The following is a 22,223-nucleotide window of genomic DNA, read 5'->3' on the forward strand; positions in this document are numbered from 1 at the left end:
TCTAATTCACTAATTCGGTCCTCCGCTTCTCCCAGTCTACTGTTGATACTTTCAATGGAGTTTTTTATTGAAGCTATGTCGCTCTTCATTTCTTCTTGGGACTTACTTAAGTTGTTGATTTTTTCATCTGTTTCTTCTAGCTTCTTGCATAAGTAGTTGAGTTTTTCATCTGTTTCTTCTTGCTTCTTGAACATCCGGTGCATGTACTCTAGGAACCTTATTCTGAATTCTTTTTCCGTCATGTTGCATATCTCTGTCTCACTTAGCTGCTTTTCTGGCGAGTTCTCCTTTTCTTTCTTTTGGGGGTTTCTTTGTCTACCCATGTTTGATCTCACTGACATGACTAGTTGTTGAATCGTTCAGTGGCTGGACCCTGGGAGGCAGTGGCTGCTCCCTGGGTGGCAGTGGCTCCTCGGGCTATGGTTGCTCCTTGGGCGGTTGTGGAAGCAGCGGCTCCTCTGTTGATAGCAGAGCCTCTGGTGGGTGCTGTTCACAGCTGTGGTGGCTCTTCTGGCTGGTGGAGGGAGGCTTCACACACAGCAACTGTTCCCCAGGCAGAGCGTATGGTGATCAGGAGGCTGCTGTTGCTTGAATCTGCTTTTTGTGGAGGGATGCAGGTCTCCGCTGGGCTCTTGTAGTCGCGCTGCTTGCGAGTCGTTGCCTCCGGGTTGGTAGGCGCTGGGTTAGGAGCCGTTCTCTGGATGCCGGTAACCGGTAGCCGCAACCCAAGATGGCGCAGTCTCGCCGCTGCGCTGGCGCCCAGGGGGAGGTTTCAGCCTCAATCTCTAACCATCCGCATTTTTTAGGAGTTCTCTGTCTTTCCTGGCTGCAGACTGCCTCTCAGCTGAGCCTCCCCAGCTTGATCGGGCTGATTGTTACCCGTTTCAGCTGCTCGCCCCTATCTGCTCCGGGATAAAGCACCAACACGTCCGTCTAAGCCTCCGCCATTTTTTTTCTCCTAGCTTCTATATTTGTAACAATGTTTCAAACTGCAAGCTCAGAGGCCGGCAGCAGCAGGCGGGGAACGTTGGCTTCCTCCTCACTGAAGCAAGCAAGCCTCCTGTTAGCTTCAAGCTGCCTGGCTACCGGCCGCCATCTTGGCTGGCAGTTAATTTGCATATCGCCCTGATTAGCCAATGGGAAGGGTAGCGGAGGTATGGCTAATTACCATGTTTCTCTTTTATTAGATAGGATGACACAGCGTCATATAGAGTCCTATATTCCAGCTTGTCTCCAGTACAACTGTGTTGATTACAGTGGGTTTATAATAAATCTTGAACTCTGGTAGTGTGTCCCCCAACTTTGTTCTTTTTCAAAATTGTTTTGGCTGTTCTTGTTCTTTTGCCTTTTTATATAAATTTTAGAATCAACTTGCTTATTTCTATAAAAATTTCTGTTGAGATTTTGAGTGAAATTGTGTGGAATATGTAAATCAGTATGCAGAGATTTGACGAATTAACAAAATTGAGTCTTCCAAATTACGAACATGGTATATCTCTCGGTTTATTTAGGTTTTAAATTTCTCAGCAGTGTTTTGTAGCTTTAAGTACACAGACTCTAACACAAGTTTTGTTAGATTTAGATTTAAGTAGTTCATGGTTTTTGATGCTATTGTAATTGCTATTTCCCTGTAGATCATATTTCTCCCCTCCTTAAAAATACTCATTTGATCCTTTACTTGTAATGGAATCTTTATTCACTTGGAATAAGGAATAAGGAATGATTTCTGAGCTGGGAGCTCAAAGGTTTCCTTCATTTGACAACTAATTATTTCTCACCTCTCATTCTTCTTCTTCTTCTTTTTTTTTTTTTGTTGTTAATCTTCACCCAAGGATATTTTTTCAACTGATTTTCTTTTAAAGAGAATGGAAAGGAGGGGAGAGACAGAGAGAGAGAGAAACATTGAGAAAAAGACATATTGACTGATTGCCTCCCTCATGTGCCCCAGTTGGGTACCTGCAACCGAGGTACGTGCCCTTGACCAAATTGAACCTGAGACCCTTCAGTCCACAGGCCGATGCTCTAACCACTAAGCAAAATCAGCCAGGGCATCTCTCATTCTGCCCTCAAATACTTTATGTTCCTGATATACCTTTAAACAAAACTGTGAAATGTAATCATTAGCAGTTTTCAGCATTTAAATGGCATAGTATTATATAGCACTACTGGGCTAGAAGAATATGTTGAATGGGTACAGAGTACATTTGAAATCCAGAAAAAATTGCTATGGGTTTGCTGAACCCATGGGTGTCTGGGAAATGTCAGTCTCAGAGTAGTCAACTCCTATAATAATCACTGCCCGGCTGGCTTTTTTATACCAAGGGCTTAGGTTACTTCTGAAGGCAAAGAGGCAGGCTCAGGCTGACCAAAGCTGTAGATGCTGCAAATTTCTGCTGATGCTAATGGAATAATTTCAGTATATATTATGGTAAGGAGTTTAAGTCATTGTGTCCTCTGTTAATTAAAGGTCAAATTTATTAAAATATAAACTGTATTTTTTTGTGTGGTTTAGATGCCCTCGTTGATTAGGTAATGAATTCTAATTTGTGTCAAATAAATTCATCAAAGGAAACTAATTCTAGTATAGATTATTTTCTGATTATTATTATTATTACTAGAGGCTCAGTGCACGGGTGGGGTCCCTTGGGGTGGGATTGGGCCCCAGCTCTTGCCCCCAGGCTCGCAGCCCTGCAGCCCTGCCTGGCACCCCACTATGGCCTGGTGTCGCCCCCTCACCTGCTCCACCATCCTGCCTGCGGGGTGATTGATCGGGGCTGGCTCCCCGCTGCTGCTCGTCACCCTCTGCAGGGCGATCGCAGGGCAGTCGAGCCCCTGCTCGCACCTGTCTTGGCCTGGTGCTGCCTGCTCACCTGCTCCACCATCCCGCCACAGTCCTGCTCTTGTCGAGGGCCCATTGGGGCCGGCAGTGCCTCCACTGCCGCCCTCTGCCAGCGCTGCATCGCCAATGCCCGCCATGTTCCGCGCCACCTCCTGGTGGTCAGCACACGTCATAGAGAGTGGTCAAATTCCCGGTCGAACAATTGGCATATTAGCCTTTCATTATATAGGATTATTTTTTGCAATCAATATTTGGCAGTGGAGGTGGCAGTAGGAAACTTGGGTTTTTTGTTGGATGATAACTGTGGTCAGTACCTTTTCTAGCCTCAGTGTACAAATGTGGAGTCTGTACTAGATCATTTCTAAGGAACTTGAAATTCTGGAGTCCATGGTCATGTTATTATTAAATTTATAATTTATAAAGCAGAAACAAATGTAGCCCACTAGAGGGAGCACTGTTCTTTTATAATGTTCTCAATTTTATTGAAAAATAGATCTTTCATATAAGAATGTATAACTCGTAGCTGAACAATTTATATAATAATGATAAAATGAACACCTGTTTACCCACAATTTGCATCTTTTCCTCAGAGGTCATCAGTATCCTTCATTTCTGTCTTAATCATGCCCTCACTTCTCTTTAGTGTTTTAACACTTAACACTTATATCCATAAACAGTATATTGATTTATTTCTGAAATGTTTTTCTGTTTTGAACTTTATATAAAAGATATTAAAGAGTGTGTGTGCTTTTCAGATTTTTTCTTATATTTCTCATGATTTTTGAGATTCATCCATATTGATATATTTAATTATAGTTTCTGAGATTTTCTCATTTATATTCTATTTTGTTATATCAATATATCTGTTTTTCTCTTAGTGGTGATTTGGGTTGCTTTCAGTTTTTTTGCTTTATAAACAATGCTCCCACGAACATTTATGAACCTGTTTCCTTTTGCACATGTGGAAGTTTCTTTAGGATACCCAGAATTACCTTGGAGTGGAATTACATTAGAGGATATATCAGTATGCATGTTCAACTTTACTAGGTAATGCCAAACTTTCCCATACTGAGTATGCTAATTTTTATTCCAGTAGAAAATATTTGATATTGACTGACTTAAATTTTTGCCAGTCTGGTAAGTGAAATGCTGTCTCCTTGTGGTGTTATTTTGATGGCTTAAGTGTTTTATTATTTTTTATTTTTTTAAATATATTTTATTGATTTTTTACAGAGAGGAAGGGAGAGGGATAGAGAGTTAGAAACATCGATGAGAGAGAAACATCAATCAGCTGCCTACTGGGGATGTGCCCCCAACCAAGATACATGCCCTTTACCGGAATCGAACCTGGGACCCTTCAGTCCGCAGGCCGACGCTCCGTCCACTGAGCCAAACTGGTTAGGGCCTAAAGTGTTTTATTTTACTCATTTTTATTTTTTTTTTTGCTCAAAAATTTAGAATAGGTTCATTTGGCAGTTTGCCCTTTACCCATAAGCCATCAGTTGTGCTAGAAAATTCACTTCAAAAATGGCTTCTTTCTCTGCTTACAAACATGGTGCCTTTGTGCTTTTTGGCCTCTCCTTTCTATATGAGGTTTCATCCTCAGGGCATCTCTATATGGGTTTTGCTTTTTGTGGCAGGATGGTCTTAGGGTAGTTGCTGCCCTTACATTGTTGCTGGAATTATATGCAGTATTGTATGTGAATGTGAGAGTGTATGTGTGTGAGTGTGTATGTATGCCTACATGCTATACTTTGGCTGGAAATAGGACTTTGTTGTGATTGTTGGCATCTAAAAAAAAAACATAGGACTGGATTTCTATAAGCCATGCTCTACTTATAAGTTAGGGCCATGGTCGGCAAACTGCGGCTCGCGAGCCAAATGCGGTTCTTTGGCCCCTTGAGTGTGGCTCTTCCACAAAATACCACGTGCAGGTGCACGTACAGTGCGATTGAAACTTCGTGGCCCATGCGCAGAAGTCGGTTTTCGGCCTGGGCGAGTCTATTTTGAAGAAGTACTGTTGATATTTGGCTCTGTTGACTAATGAGTTTGCCGACCACTGAGCTAGGGTAACTTTTACTGGCTTTAGAGTTCAATTTAATTTGTATTTTGGAATCATTTGGAGATATCTGCCTTGGTAACTTAATACCAAAAATTTAAGCTATCTTTCAGTTTATTTATTTTTAACTTGATTTAATGATTTGCAGACCTCATTTTTTTCTTACTTAAAACTGACCTTTCAAATAAAGTGCAGTTATTGGATGTTGTTTTCAGAGAAGATGAAACTCAGCTTCTCTTGGTCAGTCATCTTTTTCCAAGTCTATTGTGACTGCTTTTGAATTGTTTCTCCATAGTACTCTTTATTTGTGATTCTTCTGACTCATCTCGATAGAAGTTTCCTTGTAAAGTGTAGACATTTAAAAATTATTTATTTCTGCATTTGTCTTAGGAATAAGATCTCTATAATTTATTTGAATGATTTTTCCTATGGGTATCATAGACAAAATTTTAAGCCTTAATTTTGGCTTAAATAAGTAAAAAGTCAAACTAAAAAGTTAATTGCCACCTGACTGGAGTGGCTCAGTTGATTGAATGTTGTCCTGTATACCAAAAGGTTGCCGGTTTGATTCCCGGTCAGGGCACATATCGGGGTTGTGAGTTTGGTCCCTGGAACAGAAGGCAGCCAATCAATATTTCTCTCTCATATAAATGTATGTGTTTCCCCCCCCCCTCCCTTTCTCTCACTAAGCATGTCCTCGGGTGAAGATTAAAACAAACAAAAAGTTAATTGCCTACTGACTTCTATGTCAACATCAGGAACTAGAGTTCTTGCATTGGTTCATCAATGCAGTGCAATGCAATACAATGCAATGCAGTGTGTTGTTTTCTGACAAGCTAACAGAAAAAGAGCCTTTAAGTAAATTATGTATTAATTACATTTCTGTTGTTCTTTATCAGGTATGGTCTAGACTTGTTTAAAGAGAGTTAGATTGTATTTAGGCTTCTATGTGTTAGTTTAGGAGTAATGCTGTTGAAACCTATGAGGGATAGGAACAGTGGATTATTGAAAGTCAGAATAATGACATTGCACAGCTTTTACCTCCTTGGAGCTGAATTTCTAGACCAAAGCTTCAATCTCAGTGTGAAGTATTGGATATTTTAGGGAAGGAGCATTAATCTTTATTAGAAGTAGTTATAAAAATGAATGTTAGATCATATGATTTTTGTTATAATATATGCTTCCTTAGCAAGTATTATGCTTTCTTAGCAAGTATTACTGAGGACTTATCTATCAATTTCTATTTGCATGCTTATCATCTATAAATTTTGGCTAGAGTTATGAGGCAGTAAAGATTTTGAGCTAGGTGAAAGGAATGGCTTACTTGGGCATCCCATTAAGAACATATTTAATCATGAAAGTCAAATAGTAAGAGAATAAATTCTATTTATTTAAAAATGTGTCATATGCTTGATTCCTGTTTTTCTTCACAAATGTTATTGGATGGGCATGATGAATTTTTTTTTAAATTAGTGTTTATTATTTTAGAGAGGAAACATCAATGTGAGAAACATCAATTGACTGCCTCCCACACACACCCTGACTGTGGATTGAGCGTGCAACTTGAGGATGTGCCCTGACTGGGAATTGATCCTGTGACCTTTTGGTGTGTGGGATGATGTTTAACCAACTGAGCTACACTGGCCAGGGCTGAATGAATATATTTTTTAAAATATATTTTTATTGATTTCAGAGAGGAAGGGAGAGATAGAAACATCAATGATGAGAGAGAATCATTGATTGGCTGCCTCCTGCACACCCCACACTAGGAACCTAGCCCCGCAACCTGGGCATATGCCCTGACCAGGCCTCAAATTGTGACCTCCTGGGTCATAGGTCGTTGCTCAACCATTGAGCCACACCAGCTGGCCTGAATGAATATTTTTAAAAAATCATATTGTTGGGTATAGTTAGCTATGTATAATGATTTGATTAAGTATGAACTCATTTAGTATATGACGTTTGCTTTTATATAAATTCTCAAGGATACAAGAAATGATTATTGTTAAAATATCTGTGTTGTCTTTCACTGACTATAATAATAATAGTTTTCTTCTTGGTTTTTAGATTTCCTCCTTCCTCACCCTTGAAACCATATCCAAAGAGGCCCCCATACCAAAAGGATGCTATTAAATTTCCAGAATGGAATGACCCCCCACCAGGCATGTCACAAGAGAACATCCCAGTAAGGCCTCTTGTGATGGTAAGTGCCATTACTAAAAGACTGATGGCTAACAGCAGGGAGAATAAGTAGTAGTCTGTGAACCACCAGGCTTAGTCCAGTTCTCTGTCAGTTCCTTATGAACTATGGTCTGAAAGTACTTTAAAATAATACCTTATGTGTCAATAGCTGAGAAACCAATAATAAAGAAAGACTAAGTTTTGCATTTTATCACTCTTGCCCATTGAGGTTTCGACTGAATATATGGTAGCTGTTTACATATGTTCAGACTAAAAAGTTTTCTCTTAAAACTCCTTTATTCTTTTCCTTTCAGTTCTATAATTTGTTCTTTTCCCTCTTTGTCTCCTTCTCCTGAACTTTATCACCAGTTGAGAGTGAGAAGGTTGGGGCATGGAGTATTGTGGAATGAGCCCTACACAAAATGTGAACAAAGGTAGAATCTGATATGCTGATTATGCAATGAACTTTTTTGGGGACCTTCTTTTTCTTTAAAATATCCCCATTAAAGACTACCAAGATTAAAATAATGCTTAAAAAATAAAACGTAGAGACAAATTTTGTATGGCAGTTTTTAAAAATTATAGTAACACCAATGTGTTAAATTAATTTAGTCTGATATGATGTCCAATTCATGCTTTTGTTTGCAAAGATTTGATGTAAACATTTTTCGGCAATGTAATGAAAAGAAAAAAATATCTGAAGAAGTTGTATTATTTCAGTTTGGAGAATATAGTTAAGCAGCTTAGGCTGTATCAAAGATAATTCAAGAAAAAGTGACACTGGTGACAGAAATGGGGACTCTATAGGGCTTACAGATATGTCAGGGACAGTGATGAATTTGGTTTTAAATATGTTTGTTGATAAAGTTGGGTTGTATTAAATGAAGTGTCTAATAGGCAGTTGGGTTGTATTAAATGAAGTGTCTAATAGGCAGATGGAGATAATGGTGATGGAACTTAGGGGAGCGGTCCTATTTGGAAGTCATTAAGTTATTCACTCAACAAAGATTTATTGAGTGTCTACTGTGTGCCTTGCATTGTGCTAGACTCTACAGATAGAGTAATATATGGTACAGTTTTGTTCTAAAAGGATTCAAAGTCTAGTGAAGCATAACAATACAAACATAGTTAATAGAAAACATAGTGGAACTATTCTGAAAGAGTGAGCACAAAGGGTATTTGAGGACTATTTAATTCCTAATAAGGAACACTTAATTAAGGTCTGCTTGCTAGTCCCTATCCTAGAGAAAATGAAAATATAAGCTCTATGAGATAAGGTATATTGTTTTTTGCACATTCACATTTAAACAACTAATATGACCCCATCTGTAGAATTGTTATTCAACAAAAGAGATAGAATCCCATATTAAATTAATGTGTGTTTATGTCATCAATAATAACTTTCCTTTTCTGTTCTATTTGGTTCTTCAAAGTCGTAATATTCCTGGTATTACCTCTAGGAAAACCAACTGCTCTTTAGCATACTTTAATGCACCAATGACAGTGACTTCTATCTTCTATTCAGTTTCAAATCTTTCAGGATCCCTGAAGTGGTATACCAGTGTCTCGATTCATCCACCTCCCCACCCCCAGTGTATCATTTTCCTGGTCATCTGAATCTACATTTGTTTTGATAACTGTTGTCTTGCCTTTTCTCATACTTCCCCCTTAAATGGAGTGGTAGAAGTTTGAAAGCTCCCTGCTTATTAGAATTCCACTAAAGCCTAGACTGCTACTTCTTGAGAATTGTCCAAAGAAGGAATGGCAGAGCAGGATCTGTTTCCCTGATTATAGGTGTTAGAATGATGGCGTTAATAATAGATCTTGAAGAACTTGAGCTTATTATTCATTTTTTATTTCTTACTTTCTCCATTTTGCTTGTTGGTTTTTGTTTTGTACTATCTTCTCTCTTGCCTAGCCATTATCCTATGTAATAAAGCGGTAGTATGCAAATTAACCCTCACGCCCTCACAAGATGGCTGCCTACGACCAGGCCAGCAGGGGGGTTAGTGAGGGACAACCAAACAACTGAACAAGCAGGCTGCATGGGGCGACCAGGCCAGCAGGGGGGTTAGTGAGGGATGACCAAAAGACTGAACAGCAGGTTGTGTGGGGTGACCAGGCCGGCAAGGGGGTCTGTGAGGGGCGACCAAACGACTGAACAGCAGGCTGTGTGGGGCGACCAGGCTGGCAAGGGGGGGGCCATGACGGGCGACCAGGCTGGTAGTGGGGGCAGTTGGGAGCGACCAGGCCAGTAGGAGGGGCAGTTGGGGGTGATTAGGCTAGCAGGGGGGGCAGTGAGGGGCGACTAGGCTGGTGGGGGGGCAGTTAGGGGCGACCAGGCCAGCAGGGGGGGCAGTAAGGGGTGACCAGGCCGGCTGGGGTGGCAGTTAGAAGCGACCAGGCTGGCATGGAGGGGGCAGTTGGGGGCGACCTGGCTGGCAGCTAGGTGTAGTTAGGGCCGATCAGGCCAGCACGCAGAGGCAATGAGGGGCTATCAGGCCGGCAGGCAGGTGAGCGATTAGGAGCCAGCGGTCCAGGATTGTGAGAGGGACATCCCCTGAGGGGTCCCAGATTGGAGAGGGTGCAGGCTGGGCTGAGGGAACCCCTCTTCTCCCGCGCACGAATTTTGTGCACTGGGCCTCTAGTATCAAATAAAACAAAATACATAAATTTATTTTTTGTGTTTGCTGAGGGTGGCAGTATAATGTGGAAAGTAAGAGTGTGGGCTCTTGAATCTTGGCTCCTCCATTTTCTACCTATTTGAGCTCGTGTCTATTTCATTCATTGTGTTTCTGTCTCAGTGTTCTTTTGGGTGGAACTGGGATGATAATACCCCTCTGGGGTAGGATTGTTTCGAGAATCAAGTGAGTTCACACAGGTACTCAGTAATGTATTTAAAAGAATTGTTTACAGGCAGTGACAAAAGAAAAAATACCCATAATATCATCCAGATATTAATTAATTAATCATTTTTGTTGTGTATTAGTTTTCCTCCTTGCCATCTCCAGCTGTTCTCTGAGGAGGTTTATTTTACCTGCCTTTTGCACATGCCTATGGTCTGGGGGCTGCTATTCAACATTGTACTTATTTGATCTTTGCTTACAAAAATGAGAGAACTCTTGAATATCATATAATTTTTATTTTAAATAATCATTCAATTTGGACAGTGTATGAACTTGGATAGGTATTCTACTTAATTTAGAAATAATAAAATTTTATTTCATTGCTACTTCTCGTGATTATTTGGAACTCCCACAGGAAATGTCATGCTTATCATCAATAGTTCTTTTGTAATTCCTGAATATTAATTTATAATATGACCTGATCTTTAGTAGCCAAACTATATTTCTCTGCACTGCATGCAAAGAAAGTTACTTTATTTCTTTTTATTTAAATCAAATTACAAATAACAAAATTAAAGAATTTCTTATAAAACAATACCACTGTCAATTGAAATATTCTTTCTTTCTGCTCCCCTCCCTGCTATCAGAATTCTGAGATGTGGTACAAGCGTCACAGCATTGCTATTGGAGAGGTGCCGGCTTGCCGCCTTGTCTACCGCAGACAGCTGACAGAGGCCAATGTAGAAGAGATATGGAAGTCTATGACATTATCACAGTATGTGCATTTGATATTAATGAGACTTTTTAGTTTTTTTTCTAATTTCTTCATTATTCTTTGCATATTTTTCTGAAATTACGTATAAAAATGTCAACTTTGCATTATTTGCAGCTGTGCTACTTATCAAACATAATTTTACTGGATTCTGGTTTATTTTCTGTGTAATTTATATAATAGTTAAGAGTAGAAATTTGAAAGTTCTTTAACTTTCTAGTAATACTGAATTCTTAATGAAATACAATGAGAAATATGGTCTTTTAAATACTTTATGTACTATGTAATTAAAGTGAATAGCAGGTTTTTTTCTCACAAAGATGTACTAGTAGCTGTTTCTCATCATTGGATAAGCGAATTCTTGTTTTTATAATATCTTATGAAATTTTCTTGGCATTTAAGGTGTTACGTCATTAAATTTCTAAAGCAATATGTTAATGGCAAAAGGATATTTTTCAGTGTGTTCTATCATAATCATTTTCTAGCCTTTTGCCCCACAAGAATTGGGTGAAATGCAAGAAAACAACACAGTACAGTTTAAAGATTGATATTTTACAGTGCTAGGATTTGGGGTAAATAATGACTTTAAAAAAATTAAACTAAATAATGTAATTATCATCTTTCTTTTTAGTTTACAGAAAATACTTGGCCTAGACTCCTTAGAAGAAGTTTTAGACATTAAACTTGTCAAGTCCAAGTTCATCATACATAATGTATATAGTGTGAGCAAGCAGGGAGTTGTTATCCTTGATGACAAATCAAGTAAGTGCATAGAAACCATTTTGTTTCTGGTTGATCCATATGTTGGCTGCTTGATCTATCACCTTCTATTTGACGCTTCTCTAAATCCTAAATAAATTTATACTCCCTCATCTCACATCCTGATACCTTTTAACTAATTGTTTGGGTTAAAGAAATTTCATAGAATGATGAATACTCAGGGGTGAAAACGTCAGCAAAATCCATCCAGAGGCCAGTTCAATTAGCCACAATGGGCATTAAAAGGTTCTGTATTATCCTCAGAAAATCCCTAAAAAGTGAGTAGGTTTAAGACCTACCTTAGAGCTTGAGTCAGTTTTGAGGGGAATCCTGGGATCTGATTGATTTTAGGTTCTCATTGACCTTTTTGTTATGATATTTCCATGTCAGTGTTTCTGGGATACTTTTGGTTTATGTCCTTTTTTTCTTTCTATAAATGTAGCTTTTTAGATGTTGAAGGTGTTACTATTTTTTATACTTTTTTTTTCTCAAGCCAGTTTACAAATCAGGAAAAAAACAAACATTTAGCAGCTATCTATCCTGTTTTGTTTTAAATATATTTTTACTGATTTCAGAGAGGAATGGAGAGGGATAGAGAGATAGAAACATCAATGATGAGAGAGAATCCTTGATCGGCTGCCTCCTGGATGACCCCTACTGGGGATGGAGCCTGCATATGCCCTTTGACAAGAATTGAACTTGGGGCCCTTCAGTCCGCAGGCTGATGCTCTATTCACTGAGGCAAACTGGGTAGGGCCCTGATTTTTGAAAAATACTCTCAGAGTACATGTAGTGGACCAGAATCTCCAAACTGATTTTACAACTTCCTTCCCCTGGATAAGGGATGGGCTAGAATTGAACAGTCTCTTTGATTGGGTCTTCCTTTACTTCAAACACTTAATCCTGGGATTTAACTGGAACTAGAATGACCTTTGGATGTGGGAAGGTGGTACAGTACTTTTGGGTTTTATTAGAGTTTAGGCTGGAGGCTCCTGGCAGCAGACAGAGCTGTACCAGAAGGAGACCGAGCAGTGGTGAGAGGGAAGAGGTTGCTCAAGGCCAAGTTTCCTGACAGGAACAGAATGTGTCTTTGAAACTTGAAATACTTCCCCTTTTCAGCCCCTGTATCAGGAATAAAGGACATCAGGAAACAGAAATACATTTGTGAATTCATGAGTTGTCTGGTTAATACCAACATGTAAAATTAAGTTACATAGAATGAGGGGGGTGTTGCCTTTGAAGTAGATCTAAAATACTTTAACATTCCTGAGTATAGCAAACATTAATACTTTTAGCTACCAGTTGGATGACCAGTCATTTTTTTTTTTTTTGTCTTATTAAGTAAGTTCTTCAGCAAGGAGGACAATCACAAGTCTCAGGTTCATTAGGTCTAACAATTCAACCAGTGTCTTTTCAATTTTACCGAAAGTAGAGAAGAGGAAGAAGTGGAAGCGTGAGTGCCAGCCCATCTCATCAGATGCCTGTGACAGGGCCAGGAAGGAGGAAAACACTCTATCAAATGGCTCACCTAGGATTTTTTGTAGCAGTGTTAACCATTATTATTTTAAGGCTGTTCTAATATGAATAGCCTACACTAATATGTCAGTAGAACTTGGTTTGCTTAACACATTGTGAAAATTGAAACATGTAAAGTGATACCTATATATTAGACATTGGACATACAGAATTCACCTTTTTTTTTTTTTAAATTTTTTGGTGAACTGGTTTCACAAATGCATTTCGTGACTAATCTTTTTGCTTTTCCTCTTTTTTTCATTGCCGGATATAATTCTTAGGGTAATTGATTTGTTAGTTTGTTTCCCTGGAACAAATGATCAAATTTCTTCTTGTCACTAAAGCTTTAAAAAGTTCATCTTGTCCTTAGAGAATTTTGCAGGCATGATTTATACAAGCAATTGTACCACTGCTGCTAAGGAAAAATTTTCATCGTTTAAAGTTCTACATCATAAATAGGTGATTTTGATTAGCAGATATATTTTATACTACTTAGGCAAGTACTACATTCTTATGATACCAATTATGTATGTAATTTCTAGAGTTATATGCAATTGAATAAAATATCTTTTTGTTTTTCTGCAGAAGAACTTCCTCATTGGGTACTGTCAGCAATGAAGTGTTTGGCAAATTGTAAGTACTTATTGTCTGCCAATTTTATGAAATTAACAGAAATTAGCGCCCTGAATTAGAATATATTTTTGCTCAGTGGCCTGAACCTGTGTGACTGGCAGTTAATCATTTTGAGATTACTATACTTTTACTGATAAATGTGTGACTTAGTGAAAGGGCTGATTATAGAATGAGTTTAAAGGAATTTGTGCTTTCATTTTCTGTTGTCTGATTTTTATTCCTAAAACATGTGTTCCTAAGTATGTCCTATATTTACATTATCAGTTTGCTTAGCAGATCCTGTCTACTATTGGCTTTTTACAAGGCAGTAGTTTAAGTGGGAGAGAAATGTTTTAGAAGACTAATCTGATTGGTATGCAAGATAGTTTGGAAGGAGAAGAATGCAGAGAAGCAAGAAAGACTTTTAGTAATTTGGATGTACGATGAAGGCACCTGTATCAGGGTGGTCCCTTTGAGGTTTTTCATAGGCATACAAAATCCATTTCATAGGCAGTTGATACCTACTTTATTCAATTATCCTAAGAATTATATCACTTGATCAGATTATATCACTTGATTGGATATCACAGGCACTGTGAAACAACAAATAATTGTAGTATCTCATTTAATATTACTGTTTTGGGGGGATTTTCAGAAGGCTTGACCCAAAGAAGGGATTTTAATGGTTAATGGCTTAACTCAAACCAATGGTTTTAACAAGAAGAATTCTAGTTATTTGGCTGACGGATAGCGGTGATATTCTCTGGGTCTTTTGAAGCATCACAGATCACTGCAGAGAGGTAGTTTCTTTCTTCCCTTTTGGGTGAGACTAGTATGAGCAGAGATAGGTGTATAAATTCTTGAATTAGTAGACTCTATTACTTAACTGAAGTTTGTTTTGTTTGATTATAGAATGAAATTAAAATAACTATTCAGATGATAGTGGGTGATCTCACTGTTGATATATAAAAAATGATTATATATTATCATTCTGAGTGTGAATAGCAACATTAGTTTATGTGAAGCCCAAAGATTTCCATGTATAATTAACTATTAAAAATATTGGCCAGTTTTGGTTTATATTTTGGAACCTCTGAGATGTAGAGTTCTATGGTTTTACCTTGGGAGAGTGATTTTTATTCTTGCTCAATCATTTGAAATCACTTAAGTTTAAATTATATATTTGGCCAGAGTTGGCAGTGACAAGATAGAAGGTGTAAATGGGAGGTTAAATGGCCCATTTCTGATTTCCTGGCAAACTTAGGACTTGGAGGTTGAGGAAGCCAGAATAACAAATCTAGACTATAATATGTTGTAAAGTGTATATTACGGTGTGGCTATAATGTTGAATTTTCAGTGATGATCAAAACTTAATGAAGAGTATAGTTTTCCCTCAAGGAAGATGTATACATAAAACCACCAAACTTCTGCAGAAAAGGTTAGAATAACTGGAATTGCTCATCAATGGAGAGGAAAGATGTGAGGAGCGACTCAGTAATGTTCTCCATGTGTGTCAGGTGGTGTAATATTAGGTGGAAATTCTTGGGACAGGAACATGTCTCATATGTAGCAAGTGCAGTGGATGGTTGGCATATTCATAAAGATGCTTGATTATGTGTCAAAGAAAACAAGGTGGTCAAAGAGCAAAGTCAGCCTTTTGATTAGTTTTATAAAATAACTAGAAGCCCGTTGCACGAAGATTCACACAACAGACCTTCCTTTCCCTGACTGCCGGCACTGGTTTTCCTCCGGCACCTGGGACCCAGGCCTTTGGTCCGGCCGCAGCGGAGAAGCCAGGCCTCTTCAGTCTTCAGTCTTCACTCCGGCGGGAACCTTCAGTCTTCGCTCTGCGCCTGCATGTGCAAGTTAACCGCCAGCTTTGTTGGGTTAATTTGCATAGTGGCTCTGATTGGCTGGTGGGCGTAGTGGAGTGACACCAATTTGCATGTTTCTCTTTTATTAGTATAGATTAATTTTTCCAAATTCTCATTGGTCTCCAAAATTTATTTTGAATCTGTTAAAGTTATGAACTATTTCTTACACTTTTTATTTTTAATCAGTCCAGATTCCCGTTGTCATCTAATAGGGAGCAGAAAGGATAGACTGATTATATAATATTTTGAAGGCCTAGGGCCTTCTTTGCTATAAATCTGCTGCTCCCTTCTTCAAGTCTGTTTGCATTTAGTGTAGACCATGCACACATAGGCCTGGGTACTTTCATTGTTGGCTAGCCTTGTGGTTGACCGCAGAATGAAGAACTAATGCCAGATAAATACAAAATCAGGTTAATTGTGATTTTTTCTTCTTCTTTGTGCGTGTAGATTGCAAGCATTCAATCAGAAATGGATACAAACAACTCTTCCAAAATCTGTCAGGAATAACATTTATAAAAAACTAGTTTTAAAAAATATTCTGAAGCTCAAGATAATTAAGAAATGAAAGATCTTAGAAATATGGCCTCTTCTCATAGAGCTCACTATACAGTAGTATTTTTAGGAAACCCCCCCCCTTTTTTTGCATATTTTTAACAAGAATGATGGAATGTTCACAAAAGGGTACAATTGTTTAGAATGAACTGCATATTTATCCTGGGAGGGAGTAAGTCAAGGCAATGTGTTTGCTTGCTGAGACATATCAAACTAACGATAGCATTTCACTTGCCTTAGACTGTAATATTTTAGAGGAGGAAACAAGCAAAAAATGGTGGTTGTTTGCTGCTAGGTTAATGTGGTACCACATAAAAATCTTTCAAAATTTTTATTATTTTAGCCAAATTATTTTAGAAGTGTACAGAATATTAAGAGGTAAGAAGCATTTTTTAGAGAGACCAACAAAAAGCCATATTCACTATGTTCAATTTCCTTGAAATGTGAAGGCCCAGAATGCTTGTCTTTTTCAGTTTGATCCTTTCTAGTCATAGCAGTTCTGTAGTTAGAATTTCCTTTCAGTTTTTATTGGCTTCATCTTTCATTCTCCTGAGGGAAGAGATCTCTTTGGGTACAGTTGTTGAGTCTTGTGTTCTGCTGGCCTGGAACTGGCCAGTGCAATTAAACTTCTTTCTTCCATGTGGTGATGGAAATAGAGAAGGCTGGCCAAACTGTTCCTCATGGGATTGCTTGCCATTTCCCTGAAGGACATGGGCAGCTCTAGTTTATCTCTCCACTTAACAATGTAAATCTGTGGTCTCTGTAGGTATTGTTCCGGGCATTTGCTGCCAACTCTGAAGAGAGCTAAGCATTTCTTGTTCCTCTTTGGTCCCAAATACAAGTGGATCTTTGCCTTGTTGCTGGCATAGGGTAGGGCTAGAACGAGGTTGTTCCAGGCTTCTTATAGTTACTCCAACTTTGCAATATCTGCTTGATAAACTATCTTTTGATGGTTGGTTGGGGATTGAGTAGAGAGTTTTATAATCAGAATGAAAGACATAATGTAAAATCCCCTTTTCAAAATATCTATAAGAAACAATGTATAAATTCTTAATCAGTCTGAAATAATTTAGAGACAGAACTTGATAATTTCACTCAACTCTGACTCTAGAATATTATAATTTAGCAATGATAAAATAATGAAAAGCTTTAAGATTGTTTTGTAATTTATCTATTACACGTGTGAGCTAATTGTTATCATGAGCTAATTGTTATGGTTAACTGTCAAGACTAGGAAAATATTGAATATTTCAAAGAATATTATTATTGTTTTCATTTAATAAAAATGTCTTTCAGAAGGACATAAAAGAAAGAGTGGGTTTCTTTTAAAATGGAAGTAAGCCAGTGATTTTTCTCATTGTGTTATAATAGATTTTAATGTAGACATAAATCATATTTGTGTAAGCAAAATGTATAATGTCAATTTATTTAATGTCAATTTTCCCCATGAAAACTTTTCTGTCATATTTGTGTAAGCAAAATGTATAATGTCAGTTTATTTGATGTAAGTTTTCCCCATGAAAACTTTTCTGTCATATTTGTGTAAGCAAAATGTATAATGTCAATTTATTTTATGTAAGTTTTCCCCATGAAAACTTTTCTGATCTTGAATATCTGTACAGAACACACATATGCACAGAGGTTAGTACTTAATGGGTGCCCTGTTAATGTTTCTCTTTCTATCTCATTCTCTTTTTTCAATAGGGCCTAATTGTTCAGATTTGGAGCAGCCTATGTACTTAGGATTTGAGAAAGATGTCTTTAAGACCATAGCAGACTACTATGGTCACTTGAAAGAGCCTCTGCTTACATTTCATCTTTTTGATGCCTTTGTCAGTGTTTTAGGTAAGTTGGAATATAATGAGCATTTATCTGCATTGAATATTGAATCATTTCATTTTCATTATCATGAGACCCCATTAGCCAAACTTCCATAGTGTTTTTGAAATAAAAACTAAAAGGTACTTGCCTAGTTGGTGTCCTGCCCTTAAAGGGGGAAATGAAAATGGTTAAGCTCTATTATGAAACTCAAAGCAAGGACTACTAATTATTTCTTAAGAAAGAATAGTATGTTGTATGTCATTTTTGTACAAAAAGGTATGAGTTAGTTGAGAGAGAAGAATGTAAATTTGACATTTACTGTTCATGAGTAAATCTGCTACTCTGGTTGTGATGTCATAAATAGGTTTGAAAGGTGTATTTTCGTTTAGAAATCTAATTTTTATGGAAGGAACAGATTTTTATAGAGCTATTTGTTATTTGTGACATGCAAAATATAGTAACTTGATCATTTGTAAAACTTGTTGCTATTCCTTACGTAGATTTGTTCTTCAGAATTTACACTGTCAAGAAAACATGGTGAGCCCTAGCCGGTTTGGCTCAGTGGATAGGTCATTGGCCTGTGGACTGAAGCATCCCAGTTTAATTCTGGTCAAGGGCACAGGCCAGGGTTGCAGGCTTGATCCCTAGTAGGGGGCGTGCAGAAGGCAGCCAATCAGTGATTCTTTCTCATCATTGATGTCTCTATCTCTCTCTCCCTCTATCTTCTTCTCTGAAATCAATAAAAATATATTAAAAAAATAAAAAGAAAACACGTTGAAAAGGGAAAAAAAATCAACATTTGCTGTGGGTCTTTCTGAAACTGTTTCTTTTTCTAGGAAACCAGATTTTCCTCTTGCTGTTACGATTGTTCAAAAATACTACTGTTTTCTTGTCGAAAGGTTTGCTTTAATAACCAGACCATTGTGTGGGAATCATCCTCTATTATGTAAATTTTTACAAATTAGAATACTCTTGCATTTGAGTATTGTGGGGTTAGCAATCTTCCCATTTTCTTTTCTCACCTTTCTCCTCCTTTTAGTTTTACTTCCTTCTTGGAAAGTATGGATGTTGCCATAGTATCCTAGAAAAATAAAGTATTAACAATATGTGAATAATTTACCTGATCTCATAGCACAGTACTTTAAATTGTAAGATTTTGTAGGTTTCCTGATAATAAACAAAAACAACAGTTATAAATCATGTACATAAGGGTGAATCTGTTTTCAGAGAGACATTATTGATTTCAGAGTGGAAGGGAGACTGAGAGAGATATAGTAGAAACATCAATGATGAGAGAATTATTGATTGGCTGCCTTCTGCATACCCCACACTGGGGTGGGGGAATCAAGCCTCAACCCAGGCATATGTCCTGACCAGGAATATACCATGACCTCCTGGTTCATAAGTCAACGCTCAACCATTGGGCCCCACTAGCAGGGCTGATGCAGTCCTTCTTAAGTGAATATGTTTGAGACACCCTGCATTAAAAACCACATCCTTATGTAGTAAAAGAAGAAAGTCTTCTAGATTATGATAGGCTATAATTTGTTTATATGATTAACAAAGATTATTTAATATAGAAATCCTGTTAGAGCCTGTGGAAAAAGATACCTAGAAACTGTGTATCTACAAACTAGATGTGTAGGTTGAATCTTAGGAGGGTTAACTCATTCCTTAAATGTTTTGACTTACATTGATTGGAATAGGATGCCATTAGATAAACATATTTTAAAGTAGGTAATCAATTTTGTGTAGAAGCTAAAAATTGTACAGCATTTTCAATGGAAATGATTTTCAGTTTTGTTAATGAATTTCTTTTGAGGTCTATTCTTTGACCTCTAGCATGAAATAATGCTAGCTAATGCCAAAGCTGTGACATTGAGAGCAGTTAACCATTTTTTGATATATGAAACAAGACATCTAAGGGTTCTTAAAAGAAAAAAAAAGGACTTTTCAGAGATGTAAGACTTATTCTTTACTTATAATTTTAAAAAAATTATTTAATTTGGCTCAGTGGTCTGACCTAACATAATTGTCCATAATAATTAATTTTTATTTCCAAAATGACAGTTCCTTGTATTAAGATCAGAGTTCATCTGACCCTTGAATTGGGTGCATGAGGCAGAATAGCATCCTTTATTCACACTCCACACACACCCTAGATTCTGTGAAGCTTGCAATAATTTGGCATATTGAGGAAAGAGGCAGCAGATAGTAAGGAAGCACATAGGGCATGGGAGCAGGGTAGAGTACTTGTGAACATTGGGTGCCCTGTAGTGTTCTGTGGGCCAATCTGGCTCATACATACATGTGGCCTGTATGTTTTGAAAAGAAATTTAATTAGTTGCCAAACTCTAAGAAATAAGAAATTCATGTAAGAATTTATAATTTTGGATTCTTTAGAAAAATGGGAGGATCTGGCAATTCTGGGCTTGAATTTTGAGTGGCACAAACTGCTGCAGCTGTGTAGTGTCTCCACTAGAAGGAGCAAGTGTTTCAGGTACATGAATTCCAGTTTGCCAAGTCTCCAATTCTCCCCATTGCTTTTCAGACTCTAAAGCCCAGTTCACTTAATCCCCTTTGCTTCTTTATTCTATTTATCTGTTTTTGTAGGCAGTTGAGCCCAAGACTCCTGGTTTATTTGCTAGTAGGCTGTAAGACTGAGATAGTAGCTCTTTGCTGTTCCCTTCTTTCTAAATGTTAAGTTTATAAAATGCCATTGAAATTCAATAGACTGATTATATATTGGATCACCTTACTCAATAGGTTGAGATCTCCTCCTATGTTTTTAACCTAGAAATATCTATAAGGATAGTTTTCTATTCTTTGATTCTTCTTCTTTTCTCTTATTTCTTTCTTGTTCTTTCTTCTTTCTTCTTCTTTTCAGAGAGTGCCTCGGTAGTGTGCTTGATCAGACAGAGGGCTCTTGTCCATTTTAGTCCAAAGTTCTTACTGGTGATGCTCTCTGCTCTCAGGGCCTTGGTCTTGCTTATGACTGGAGCTTTTAAAGATGCAGCTGGGCCAAGGTAGGGATATTGAATCACCTCCAAATGTAAGGACTACAGTTATGTCTAGATTGTTGGTAAAAGTGGCATTAGGTACTCCTTAAAGGTGGAAATTTAGAGAAATGCCTAGGTATTCCCTGGTTATAACTAAACACATAAGATATTTATAAGCATACTGTTAGTCACTAGGATGATTGAAAAAACTTTTGGAAAAAAATTTAATACTTTTCTCCTACCATTCAGCAGGATAAATTCCAGCTGTGTTAGAGAATTAAATGTAAAAAATTCAAATTCTAAAATATAGTTGATATTTATCTGATTTGGGGGTAGATGAAGGACTTTCTAAGCATAAAGGCAAAAGAAGTCATAAATATGCTAAAGCATTGAGACTCTTCCTGTAGGAAAGGGCATCATCTTGTACGTGGGTGAATCTATATCCACTTATAAGCAATTCACAAAGGCGTCTTGTTTGCCTTTCTTTAAAAGCCTGTAGAGAAATAGTCTCTCTTGCTGTGTCTTTCTTTAGGCAGGGTATTCTTTCCAATTGATGTGTAGTCTGAATTCTTTAGGCTTAGTATAAACCTTTTCCTTTTTATATCTCTTTTCAGTGAAAATGAAACTTGACATGTTTTTTTATTCCTTTGGTTGTTCAAAACTGCAACAAACCCTTTTTGAATCTCTTGTTCCCTGGCTGAACAGACATGGGCCCAGTGGCCTTTCTGGGAACTCCAGGCTCTCTAAAAGTCTTCATATTTCACTTCTTTTTTGAGGCTTTCATAAGGAATAGCTTATTGTTAACATTACACATGTTAGTGGAATGATTGGGTCTATTTTTAAAAAATGAAAATTTGTTTTCCTAATTATTTGAAAATAAAAATCTGATATAACCATTGGGGAATGATAGGGAGGACAACAAGGGAAGGTCATCATGCCCAAAGTGTCACCTAACCTCTAATGATAATAGAATATTATAAATTTTCATTGATTTTGATTTCATTTATTTCTGTCTTAAGGGACAGTTGGGTTTCTTTGAGTATTGAATTATTTACACTTATTATTCCTCAATACAGCTAAATATTAAAATGTTTTCATGACTGAAAAAACTCAGATAATTTGGTGGATTTTTAATGACCTTTTTATTATTTTATTCTTATTTCATCATTGAAAACATTTCCAAACTCAGGTAACGTGGTTTGTTGACCTAGTTGTATTGACTTTGGGCCCCAGTTTTCTCATTGATAAATGGCAGTAATGCCTGACATACTAATAGATATAAAACTTAGTGCAATGGGCAAAACTTATTTTCCTACTAAAGTATCTTTCTTAAAAATATATATTTTTTATTGATTTCAGAAAGGAAGGGAGAGGGAGAGAGAGAGAAACATCAG

At 37.5% G+C, this 22,223-nt stretch overlaps 1 protein-coding gene across 1 annotated transcript in view; it reads left to right on the plus strand.

Annotated features, from left to right (window-relative positions):
* DEPDC1B (DEP domain containing 1B) overlaps positions 1-22,223 on the plus strand; it is a 62,682-nt gene that overhangs the window by 23,699 nt on the left and 16,760 nt on the right. Inside the window, exons 3-7 of the mRNA XM_006081428.3 lie at positions 6,966-7,101; positions 10,573-10,700; positions 11,329-11,459; positions 13,557-13,604; positions 17,714-17,854. Of these exons, the coding sequence (XP_006081490.1) occupies positions 6,966-7,101; positions 10,573-10,700; positions 11,329-11,459; positions 13,557-13,604; positions 17,714-17,854 (584 nt within the window). The remainder of the gene's footprint in view (positions 1-6,965; positions 7,102-10,572; positions 10,701-11,328; positions 11,460-13,556; positions 13,605-17,713; positions 17,855-22,223) is intronic.

The sequence above is a fragment of the Myotis lucifugus genome, unplaced genomic scaffold (assembly GCF_000147115.1).
Source record: "Myotis lucifugus unplaced genomic scaffold, Myoluc2.0 scaffold_0, whole genome shotgun sequence".
In the NCBI taxonomy this organism is placed as follows: domain Eukaryota; kingdom Metazoa; phylum Chordata; class Mammalia; order Chiroptera; family Vespertilionidae; genus Myotis; species Myotis lucifugus.